The sequence below is a fragment of the Dromaius novaehollandiae genome, chromosome 3 (genome assembly GCF_036370855.1).
Source record: "Dromaius novaehollandiae isolate bDroNov1 chromosome 3, bDroNov1.hap1, whole genome shotgun sequence".
Taxonomy (NCBI): Eukaryota; Metazoa; Chordata; class Aves; order Casuariiformes; family Dromaiidae; genus Dromaius; species Dromaius novaehollandiae.
The window spans coordinates 91,186,866-91,199,462 of NC_088100.1; the positions used below are offsets into that span (position 1 = coordinate 91,186,866).

Here is a 12,597-nt window from a genome sequence, read left to right on the forward strand (position 1 = left end):
ATGAAGTTACAACAAATACTCCAACTTTCCCTTCCCTCCCTTTCCCCTAGTGAACTGCCCCACTGTTCAAAGGCCCTTAATTTATGCCTCAGGCCCACAGCTATTGCCCGCCTTGGACACAAATCCAAGCTCCCCAGAAGCGATGCTCACTTCCACAGCCAAAGCTTAAATCTGTAAGTGCATCTCTGCCAGTGGTAAATTAAGCAGTGACTTGCCAGTTTTTTACAAAAGCGCGGCAGAGTCCTTTGAAATGTGTGTTTCTAAGGCGAAATGTGTGTTTCTATTAGCGACAGCGGCACCTCCGGGAGCTGCCTTGTGCCTTGGCGGCAGGTCTCTGCGCCACCGCGGGGGAGGCTGCGCGGTCCCGGGCAGCGCACCGAGCAGACGCCAGGTACAAACGCCCGGTCTGGGCGGCTTAGGCGCTGCTCGGCGCCGCCGTGGCCGGGCTGGAGCGGCCAGCCCCCAGCCGCAGGCCCCGTGCCGTGCTGGGCGGAGGGGCGCGGGCGCAGGTGCCGGGACAAGCTCGCCTCGGCGCCGCCCCCTGACCCCGCTCTCGCGGCCGACGCGGCCGCTGCGGAGCGGCTGGGCGGGGCCTCCCCTCGGCTGCGCGCGCCCAGCCCCGCCCCCCGCGGCGGCCGTTGGGGAGCGGCCGTCGGCGCTGTCACGCGCCCCGCCTCCCCCCCCCCCCCCCCCACCGCTGCGGGAGGGGCCGGGAGCGCGCTGCGCCGAGCGCCGCTGCCGGGGCTGCGCAGGCCGGTGTCTCCAGCTGCGGCGATGGCGGCGGCGGCCTCGCAGCGAGACCTGGGGGACTGGCAAGACTTCTCGGGCTTCCAGCCCGCCGCGGGGAGCGGCCCCGAGGCGGCCCGCGACAAGGGCGGCTGGGGAGGGGGCGATTTGGCGGCGAAGTTATCCCTCTGCTTCGAGCCCCCACAGGCCCGCGGCGGCGGCGGCGGCGGCGGCGAGAGCCGCGTTGCGCTGCGGCCCCTCACGGAGCAGAGCGCCCTGCAGGACGATGAGTGAGTGCGGGGCGGCGGCCGTTGTGGCGGCGGCGCGAGGCGGCCCGGCCGGGCCGGGGGCAGTGCTGCCTCTGTGGGGCGGCCTCAACGCTGGCTGGCTGAAAGCGTGGCCTCCGGGCCTTCTGGCCCGGGCCCCCGCGCTGCCGCTTGTGCCCCGGGGCCGCTCGTCTCGGCGAACCCGAGCAGGGCTTGCGGGCTGCGGGGATTGCGGTCTCTCTCCTCCGTGGGCCTGCACCTGGGCGCCGGCGGGCCCGGCACTGGGAGTTCAGGCGCGCCTGTTCAGCCTGAACCGTCAAGGGTTGGCCGAGCTGCTGGCGCTAGTTTGAGCCTTTTGGCTTTTATTCCTGTAACTGACAAAAAAGGCGTGCACATCTCTCTGTTGCTTCCCTTTTGGGTAAGAAACGATAACTGTTCTGAAGCACAAAATGACTGAAGGTAATATTTATTTAGCATCTTGTAAAATGCCACAGTTCAGTGTTTGTCTGAACCTGTACGTGGAAAACAGTTTAGATGCAGAAGAGAATCTTAGAGAAAATTGCAACAGTAATATTTGTTTTATTCACTGAGTAATAGAGTCTTTCTGAGCTATGCTGTTTCCGTGGTTTTTATTTTTAACACTATTTTGTAGCTGCAGATCTCACTGTCAGCCTGTCTTCTTTAAGAATACTGCAGCATTTTTTTTCTTTAACCTTGACATAACTACATTGTTTATCTTATCCTAAGAAAATAATTTTTAAAAAACACCACACTCTGCAAAAGAGCGGGTATCTATGGTATAGAGAACCATGATTTAGAGTGGTCGTGCAGTGCTAGGTCTCTGCCTGAGCCATTATTCTGACCTCCCCTGAGCCCAGCTGGGCAACCACTCCAAGCATGCATCAACTGTTAGCTGACTTGAGGCAACCTGCTAACAGGGCTGCTCTGTTTCAAAATCTGAGCTGATACTTCAGAACAGTGCTGTACGTGCAAGCCCAGGGCTTGCTGTACAGTGTGAATGTGGTTAAAATCAACTGTAAACAAGAATGGAGGGCTGAGCTGAGCAAGAGTACTTCTGAATGAAATGAAATTCTTCTAAATTGTAGTAATACTTGTGCCTGTTCATTAGTCTGAGGTAAATGAAAAAAGAAGCTTTTATAGAAGCAGTTAAAACAAGCTGTAAAAAACAAGGTTTGGCTTGAAAGTTGCTACTCAGTCTCTGCTAATTCCTGATTTTAGGGTGCAAAAGGCAAGGAAAACAGCAACACTGGGAAAAGAGTTTATAGCTTGGCTCAAATTTTGTGAGGAAGAGCTCATCCACTTCCAAAAGAGATTTTGAGTATGGTTATATAATTTGCGATGAAGATGTCTTTTTATTCTGTTGTTTTACTTCACTGCTGTGTGTAAATTTTGCATTTAAAAAGACAAATATATGATGCTTTTCAAAAACAGTTTTTTCTTTGACTTCAGAATATTATTAAAATATTGTCAGTAACTTGTAGATGAATATTTAGGGAGGAAAAATAGTTGCTGATAGAAATATGTTATCATTAAAAATATGTTAACTGCTGATCAGTTGCAATTCATTTTAAGGCCTGCATTTTTGTTCCTTTATTCCTCTCTGCAGGATTTGGAATGCTTTGACTGATAATTATGGTAATGTAATGCCAGTTGACTGGAAATCTTCCCACACCAGAGCTTTGCACTTGCCAACACTGAATCTTTCAGAAAAAGGGGTAAGTTCTGACTATCAAAAATACCACATTGGGACTTTTTTATGCTTAGCAGGGAAATAAAACAATTTGTATTTGTATAAAATAGTGCTGATCTTAAATGGCTTTAAATATTTTTAGTGCTTGGCATTAGGCGTAAGTATGAGAGGGTTTATAAGCATCTAACAACCATTGATATGTATTTGCTTTTCTTCAATCTGAAATAATACAGAGTTAGTTTTAGATGGTTGAATAAACCAATGTTCACTAGAGCAGAGCACAACAGACAAGGTTGTAAATTGTAAAAGTGTTTTGCATAAAAACTCATAAAAACTTTCTCCTGTCCTTTCATGCTGAAGTATTCTGGGGTGGGGGAGAAAGAGGAGAGAATATTCTTATTTAGTAAATGCAGTGTGGACTTCTTCTGTGATGATTTCATTCTACAGTCACATAGAGGCTAAAGTGAATTAATTTGCAGGAAAGGCGACCCAGGATACACACAAGTGCAACAGTTCTTTTTTTTTTTTTTTTTTTTTTTCTTATTTCACAAGCAAAATAGTTGTCTGGCGAATAAACAGAGAATGAAAAGTTTCACAGACGTTTAAAGAAATGGTTGTCCTCTGATCTTCCCTAAAGTGAATTAAAACACTTACGAAGAAAAGCTAGGAGGAATTCTAGTATCTAAAGTCTTCTGAGTAAATGGGTTGTTTCTTTAAAAGATGCTGAAGTTTGGTTGTATTCTAAAAATATGTGCACATGTGAAACCTGAGAATAAATGAATGCCTTGATTTTTGCCATCCATTAAGTAATCCACAGCTACTTTTTTACTACAATAGAAACAAAGATTGTTCTGGTGAAAAGGATACCTGAAAAAAAAATGTATTTGCTTCTACAGGAGAAGATGACAGTCTGGAACTCTTTCTCTGTTTGGGTCTGATGATTTTCTCTTGAATTTGATTTGTATTTATTCTAATTTTTATTAATTGAGTGTTCATTCATATTTTATAAGTAGATTTAGAGTAATTCAATCCTTACATTAAAGTCAAAACAGTTACAACTCCCTTGTGCCTTTGCTCTGTGACTGAAAAGATGAACCAGAAGACAGAGGAATTTCTTGATAAGGAACTAGATATGATATTGGAAAGATGTTTAAATTAATATGTTTTTTGTAAGTTGTTTACAGACAGCTATGAATGAACTGCATGAAAATGTGATGTTGCTGGATTAGAAAGAATCTTAGGTATGTTGTCAGCAGAGAAAATCAATTAATGGATTAAACATATCTCAAGTTTCTTCAGCTTTCACTCCACCTGGCATGCCTTTTCATGTGTAAAGCCCATCTGTTTGGGAGCGTTCAACATACTTTTTTTCTGCTTCTCTGTGCTTCAGCAGTATTTCTGGATATGTGACAGCACATATGGTCCAGCTAGTAGCTTGTTTTAGCTTTCTCTACAATGAATACTAACAGCTAAGCAACACTTCCTTGATGCATTTGAAACTAATAATGCGCTATTGGACTTGCGCTTGAAATATTTCTCTTCCTGTTTTTTGAAGGGAAGAAATGCAAGGTTAATGGGGTTGATTAGATAATCTTTGTTGCTTCACATTACAGATCTGTGAATGCTTTTATGCGACTCTGATGCTGAAAGACGTAGTTGAGTGGAAGTGTTTGACAGTGGTACAATAAATGGGATTGGGCAATTGTTTGTTTATCATGTTTATCGTTAGGTTAGTTTTTACCAGGCCGTCCCCTGAGTTAATCTATTAAGCAGGTTCAAACGTCCATATTGCCAGCACAATGAGTAGGCATGGAGTGTGGGTGGAAGGCCAGGTAATCCTTTTGGCATCAGCTTTATCTTAGGCTGTTTTAGGTAATTTATCAGTGCAAGTTATCAGAACATGTTCTGATAGTCTCTCAGAATGTTGTTTCTTCTGGAGGTAGGAAGGGAAGCTGGCCTCTTTGTAGATAAGCTGTTATCCTCACTTACTGTATCATGGAAGTTGACATAATCTTGTATAAATGGAAAACCGTTTGAGGACTGCAGACATTAAGAACTGTCAAAACTGTATCTGTGTGGTAGATGAACAGATATTTTTCATGGAGCCCTATCACTGCATGATTATTGAAGTTTAGATTCTGAAAAAACGTGGACATCCGACTTCTTCCTTATGTCTGAAGAAATACAAATTATATGGGTTCCTCTAAATGTGGTCTATGATAGACTAGCTGTCTGGGGATTTCAATAGCATCTCCAAAATGAACCTGAAAAATATGCAAGTTTCCAAGGAAACTGGGAAGATTGGAGGAATTACCCAAGGAAAACAATTAAAAACTGATATAGTAAGACCATGGACTTTATATGGCTAGTTTTAAAGTTTGTAAATTAGTCCAAAAATTAGTTGAACAATTGAACTTAAAATGGCAACAGGTGGGGAGCTGGAGCTTTTGGAGGTTGGAGAGGAGACAGATGGGCTCTTTCTGTGGTTTTTTTGTATTTTGTTTTTAAGATTGACATTTTTATTACCAGATAAATTTAGTTTTTCTGTGTTGGTTTGGCTGAAATCCGGTAACAGACCAAGTGCAGAAAAAACAAATAGTAAATAAGCAGTAAATAAACTAGAGTATATCAGTGTGTTAGAATAAAATAGACTTAACTGATAAAGGAGAGGACTTACATTTTTGGTTTATTCAGTTAATTTGAGACTTTCAGACTCTGAGTACATCTTTGAAGGATAAATGTAATTTGATGGTATATGTGTGGGAAGAGTTGCACTTTTTTTTAAGACAGATCTTTAACAAAGTTTTTTATATATATATATATATATATAATCAGGGCAGATACCTATTTTATGTTCTTTAAAAAACATTTTTCATGTCCTTCATTATGCAAAGAAGTAATATAAATGCTAGTAAGGATAAGATTTATGTAAAATTAAATATTCTGTGTAGACTTTCACCCCACACTGATTGATCTGTATCCATCTTCATTTAAGATGATAGCCTGATTTAAATATCTGTATTGTATTGACTACCTTCCCAGCAGATATCTGTGTATCACTGTGTACATGGATTTTATATCCTGCGGGTTTTTATCTTGAAAGAGTAATAATTATCTTAACTTTCTCTAGCTACAGTTTTGATTTCAGTTGTTAAGGTACTTTAACTTTCAGGTACTTCACAGCAGGAATCATTTGATTCTGTTATTATGGTCAAGGAACCTGTGTCTTTCTTTAAACTTCATATTAGTTCCTCTTTTGTCTTACTTATATGCATGCTTCCTAGGTAAATGACAACTTGAATCTTGACCTGTCAGATGATGAAGAGCTGAGAGAACAGTTGGATATGCATTCTATCATTGTTTCCTGCATCAATGATGAACCACTGTTCACAGCAGAACAGGTAAAGTGTTCAGCAGAAAGAGTGTTGTTATATTTCCTTTTAGTCTGTAACTATTTTTGTTCTTCTATTTTTTGTTCTTTTGTCCTCTTTTATTCCTTGCTGTTTACAAATCTTTGCAATAGCTAAACTTTTTTTTTTTTTAAGTTAAAGCTATATAATAATATATGCGATATTACTACATCATTCAGATTTGGTTCTGAAAATAGTGTCCCAGTGCTTCAGATGAGGTTGATAGTCAGGGTCTTTGAAATCTTTTTACATCAGGTCTCCACTTTAGTTTTTTTTGGTTGCTTCTTACCATGAATTAGTTAGAAATACTACTAGGTTAAATATGCATGTTAAGTAGCAATAATATTTTCAGAATGTTAGTGTTACTGTGGAGTTTGGGGTTTTCAGATGTGACAGCATAGACATTTAACTCTTGCATCTTCATATGTCTTTGTGGTTAGTGAAAAGTCCTTGGAAATTTTGCCTAATATTAGAGCAGTTCAGCAGTTCTGCTGTTAAGCTTTGAAGGTATTTGGTATCTAAAGGCTTCTGTTCTAAAGCCATGGATTTACTGAAGTTCTCTATAAAATTGCTCTGCTGAGTAAAGTTAATGACTGTCCATTAAAATGCTGCTTTAGTAAGCAAATGCAAGAGTGTATCTTTTTGTTGTTGTTTTAATGGCTATCTGTGAACTCTGATGAGCATGTTTATTGAGAGTATAAGAGACAGGATAGCTTGAACTGCCTCAGCTCTTTGACGGCAAGATGGATCTCAGCAAGGTCTACAGCCTTTAAATCTGCAAAGCTAGATTTTTTATTTATTCAGCTATTCAATTGATAGCTTAGCCTGTAGAAATATGATCATTTCTCTAAGGAAGAATAAGCCCCTTATGCATTTCTGTTCTATAGATTTCTGTTCTCATACTTTTTATCTAGCTCAGATCTTATGCCCAGAGATGAATAGCAGCTTCAACTTGTAGGAGATCAGTTCATAAAACTTTCCTTCACACAAGCACAGTAGAATTTCAAGTTATTCTGGCCTTCTTTTGTCTATCACTGTAATCTTGTCTGTAAGCATTTGTAGATAATTTCATAATAGTGATAAAATGGGATTATGGGATGATGATAACCTAATACAGATGTGAATGAACAAATACAATATGCTATATAGTATAGTAACAAAAAAAAGGGGATGGAGGGAGTCTGATTGCACTGGAAGGTATTAGTACTGCTTTTGTTAATCGTATCATGGGAATCTTGCATTCTGGTCCAGGTGCCTGATTAACAGGAAGATACTGCCAAATTGGAGGAGATACAGAGAAAAATAGTCAAAAAAGACTTTAACAGAATTCCATTTCTCCTAAATGCCTTTGGGTGACTTTCTTTAATATCATCTTTGTTCTATATGTAGCGAAGTATCTGTAAAAGACGTATCTGTAGAAGGACAAAGTAGTTCTGCTTAGAGAAGTGTAGTGAAATTAAAAAATAGTTTTTTAAATCGACTTTGTTTTTTGTTTTGTTTTTTCCTTATATTCAAGAAAGGTATTCAGACTCATTCTTTGGATCAGTTGTCTTGAGCAGAACCATATGTACCTTCATATGGAAATAACTGTGGTTTCAACACATTGCTTGCTTTGAGATCACCAATTTTTCTTAACAAGATAGGCTCATTTTCAGAGAATGAGTGGAGAAAGGAAGGGAAGAAATGTCAATATGTTTTTACGTTGATCCTCCTGAATCCAGTCTCAGCATTAGTTCCATCCTGCAGCATCTGCAGTAACTGAAAGAAAGTAAACTTAAGCTCTCAGCAGAATCACTTCAAATTGCAGGATGCTTTTGCTCTTGTGGTTAGGGTTTCATAAGGATTTCATTTTTTTCTGAAGGTGATTGAAGAAATAGAGGAGATGATGCAAGAATCACCTGATCCAGAAGATGATGAAACACCCACCCAATCAGATCGGCTCTCCATGCTTTCCCAGGAAATTCAGACACTCAAGAGATCCAGCACGAACAACAGTTATGAAGAAAGTAAGTGGTATTTCTTTAATATTTTGTTCTTACGCTTACTGAAAATAGGTATATTTTCCATGTACTTAATTTGTAACAAGTCTTACTTATGAAATACCTGCGTTTAAAAATTTTTCAAAGTACCCTGAAAAGTAAGCTATAGTTAAAGCATAAATAGAAAACATGCCTTTGTTAACTGATGCACCTTAGATTAAAAATAAAACTTTATAGAATTTAAAATCAAAGCAAATATGCTGAAGCTTCATTCACTGGAATGGAGTCCCTACATAGATAATGTGATATGTTATTTATTAAATTATTAATTTAGTTCTACACTAACTGTGAGACACTTCTTGAGGGCAGTATGCTATTTGTGTTTAGGGAGATCAGCAAAAGCTCTTGGAAAGCTATATAGTAGATGAAGACAATAGCTTTTCTTTGATGGGGTTTTCAATCACTGCAACTTGTCTTGATACACAGTAACACAGAAATAAGGAAAGTGTTGCTTTTTCTGTGTAAGCACCTTGACTGTTTCTCTCTCCTCCCCTTCCGTTCCTCTTCAGAAAGCTTAAACTGTTTTAAAAAAAATTTTTGTATCTTCTAGTCTAAGGAGAAACATCTGTTCTTTCTTACACAAAAGGAAAGAATTTACATTTTTGTTTAATTATAATATGCTGAATTATATTTAAAAGAAACCTGTAGCTAACTAACCTGTGACACAAAGTATCTGCTATCAAACCCTCCTATTTTGGTCCGTCTGTTTGGTGCTTTCTTTGCTGCAGTCTTGCCCAGCAATAAGTACTACAGATAATGCAGAAGACTGTCTGACCTTCTGTGACATGACCTACAGTTTCTGCTGCATGTCAGATTTATGGAGAATCCATTTTCACGTTTGATCTCTTAGCTGTCTCAAAACATACATTTCAGGAATGTGAAAGCAAAGCATGGCTTGTTCCAGAGGATCTCCTACTTTTCTGACATTTCCATATGCCTTTAGGTTTTGAGCTAATCAAGCTTGCTTTGTGTTTCATTTCATATTTATTTTACTTTGCCGTAGGAGTTCATCTTTGTTGCATCTTTATGGCTGAAAGGTCAGTCTTGACCAGCTGATGCCTTGAGTTACACTGGTGAATAGTCTAACTTTGCTTCACCAGTTCTTCAGGATCTGTTTTCACATCTTTCAGATCACTATTTTATGGAGAGTTTTTGTGCAAAGCTTACTCTGGTTTTGTAGGACAAGTCAGAGCTGTTAATCTTTAGAATTGAGAGCAGGAAATCAAAGGAAAAGACGGAAAAGACTTGTATTAAAACATTCCAGAAGTAAAAACGGTCATAATTCTGGTTCCACAGATGAGTCCTTTAACCTACAAACCTAAGGTATAATCCATATAGTCTTCATTTGAATCACTCTGTCCTTATTCACTGCATCAGGTGAGTAGTTTCTTTGTTGCCCTTTTGTAGGCTATGATTGTACCGATGAGTCAGTAAGGCCTGTTCTGCTACTTGAACCCACAGAGCACCAGATAATCTTATCATTGAGTTTATCTTTTTCCATCCCCCCCTTTTATATTTGGGTTGACATTGCTGTTTCCTAGTGCTGGCAATCAGAGTTGAATCTGCAAAAAGTTCCTGCTGTCGTGAGACCTACTGTGGTATGCAATGACTGTGACACAGCCAAGATGCCGTGTTACAAGTAGAAGCCACAACCCACATGCTGCATGTTTAGAATAGTTTAAGCAACAGTACAGGCAGCAGACAGTTCAAATTATTTGAAACTTGGAGCCTTAAGCATCCTATACCATTACATTGTTGTAACACAGTTTAAGGCTTAAAATACTCTGAAGATAATTGTGTCTCCTTGCCAGAGAATTACCTTAACAAGTTTTACTGTTTCTGCTTTAGTAAATAAGTGAAAAGGAGCCTTCTCCAACCAGGTCTCCAACCTGCTGTAATTTAAGGGATGAAATCATGTTCCATCTGTTACTTTTTGATGCTTCTGAGAGCCATGCTTTATAATAGTTTGTAAGCTTATCTGTATTTTCCAACGTTTGTCCGTGGGCTTTCCCTTATAACAATTTTGTAACAAATAAAATTTACTGGACTAATTGAACATAACCAATTAATTACAACCATCTGTACGATGTCATTAGATTGTAATCTTCAGTGTAACCAGGTCTTTGGGAATATCCATTTCTCAAATGCCAATGAAAAAAATGTTCTTTGGCATACCTAAACAGGCTATGTCACACTTAAATGAAGAAGTGAGTTCTAGAATAGAAAGTAGCCTTGAAGAACTTTCTCTCTTTTAACCCAGCAAGCCTCAGTACATTCTTCTTGAACATAACTTCACTGTCTGTAATACATAATGATAGTACCTTTAAAATGCAAACCAGGAAGGTTTGGTTTGTTTTTCAGACTCTCATTTTACAGGCATCAGGTGTAGCTTTGACTGTGTCAGCTACTTTTGACCTAGGCCCTGATTTCAGGTGATACAAGGCCATGCTTTTGATTACAATCTCCAGACAAAAGAAACTGGAGGTTTTTATTTCTACTAAATGCTTGATACAAGCTTTTATTAATGTGCATGTACACCTTACCAATATCCCTAAGACGGTTCCTTCACGTGTAGAGTATATGTAGTTTCTGTATTACTGTGGGTTAAACATTCAGGGATTCCAGAGATGTCACAGGATTGATTGTTTTGTCAGAAAATATGGGGATCTTTTATTTTGAAAGGGAGTTAGATGGAAATTAACAGTTAACAGAGTTGTCAGTATTGTAAGGTGAATGCTTACCTCAGCTTCCTTGAGTACAACATGCCCTTCATATTTGCAGATTATCTCAGACTTCAGAAATGAGCAGAAAGTTTAACAGTCTTCTGATTATTAATCTAGTTTCCTTCATGAGGAGTTTGTTCATTTAGGAGAACTGTATTGTGCTATGTAGTTTTAGAATTGAATTTTTGTTTTGAAAAATTGCAGAATGCTTTTTTTTTTCTGGTAATTCCTGCAAGTATTCTCATGCTTAAAATCATGACAGATTGCTTTTATATGAACTATTTATAGGAGTAAAAAGATTGTCTGTTGCCGAGTTAAATGAACTGCTAGAAGAAATTGAGACTGCCATTAAGGATTATTCTGAGGAACTGGTACAGCAGTTGGCATTACGAGATGAGTTGGAGTTTGAGAAGGAAGTGAAAAACAGCTTCATTTCTGTCCTCATTGAAGTACAAAATAAACAGAGAGAGCACAAAGAAACAGCAAAGAAGAAAAAGAAGCTGAAAAATGGTAGTCCTCAAAATGGCAAACAGGAAAGAGGTCATATGCCTGGAACGGTAAGAAAATCATTGTAACTATATATACATTCAGTATATACATATATATACAAACATATATATATACACCTTCTTCCATGCCTTCATTTGCAGTCAAGCCTGATGCTCTTTCTGTTGAGATTTTGGTTTTCACAAGTTCATATAACATTTTACTTTTCTCATATTCCAGAAAGAAATTTTGTTGTTTGCAGTTTAGCCTGGAATCAGCATGCTCTTTTTACAGAAAATGTCTTTCGTTGCACTGCTGTGTATGCTCCATTAAAAGACAAAGCAAACTCATTTGTCTGGTTTTACTGTGAGAATTGTACTGTGTGTGCTAGTGTTAGTCTTGCAGGAAATTCATTTTTGTTGATGTAGCTGTATAGATATTGACTTATCGTATTAATTTTGTGTAGAGAGATGTAAAAGTATTGCCATGGATCTCTTGAAACCTGTGGCAAACTTGTTACTACCCTCACTGAGAGGTAGGAGTGAGATTGAAACGTAATGCGAATGTACTGGGAGATAATTTGGTTTATACTTTAGAGAACATAGCAACAAAAGGAAAGAAGTCCTTTAGACCAAGTTTGAATGATAGGAGGTGGAGAAGGAAAGAAATTAGACCATTATCATCTTGATGCAATTTTGTTTTTCTTGTCCATCCAGTATAATTTTCAGTGGGATATTACTTTTTTGAGGTCAAGACTCGCAACAAGTGGCACATCCTTATGACTTCTGAAAATGATAGAATTTCTAAGTGTCTGTGATAGGATGCAGAAAATACAATCGGTTTATTGGAGGTCTTGGTGAAGTCACTGAAAGAATGCTGCAGTTAGATGATCAGAAGATGATCTTTCAAAGCATAAGGGATGAACATTTTTAAAGAAACTTTAGTTCTTTGGAATCTTTGTCTAAACTTAGGAGAATTAAATAACTGTGATGTAACCCAAATGTAGTTCTTATCTTGTCTGTCTTCTCTGAAAGACAGGTCCTGACAGAAAGGAGGACTGACTTCCTGGCTGATCTTGGACCAATTGATTTTTTTTGTGCCTTGTGAAAAGGGAAGAAAAATGTGGACCTGGTTTATTAACCATTATGTAAAGATCTAGGCATTGTTGACTAAGATTAAAGAATTCATATCGATAAATTGTATCCACACAAGGAATTGTGCTCATCTTCATCATTC

General features: G+C 39.1%; 1 protein-coding gene across 3 annotated transcripts in view; it reads left to right on the forward strand.

Moving 5' to 3' along the window:
• The first annotated feature begins 682 nt into the window (after positions 1–682).
• FEZ2 (fasciculation and elongation protein zeta 2) overlaps positions 683–12,597 on the forward strand; it is a 33,550-nt gene continuing 21,635 nt past the window's right edge. For all 3 annotated transcript variants that reach the window (XR_010388500.1, XR_010388501.1, XM_026102644.2), the window contains exons 1-5: positions 683–1,016; positions 2,620–2,728; positions 5,988–6,104; positions 7,975–8,119; positions 11,164–11,432. Coding sequence is in view for 1 of the 3 variants with exons in the window: in XM_026102644.2 (XP_025958429.2) it covers positions 775–1,016; positions 2,620–2,728; positions 5,988–6,104; positions 7,975–8,119; positions 11,164–11,432 (882 nt within the window). In the remaining 2 variants the exon portion in view is untranslated. The remainder of the gene's footprint in view (positions 1,017–2,619; positions 2,729–5,987; positions 6,105–7,974; positions 8,120–11,163; positions 11,433–12,597) is intronic.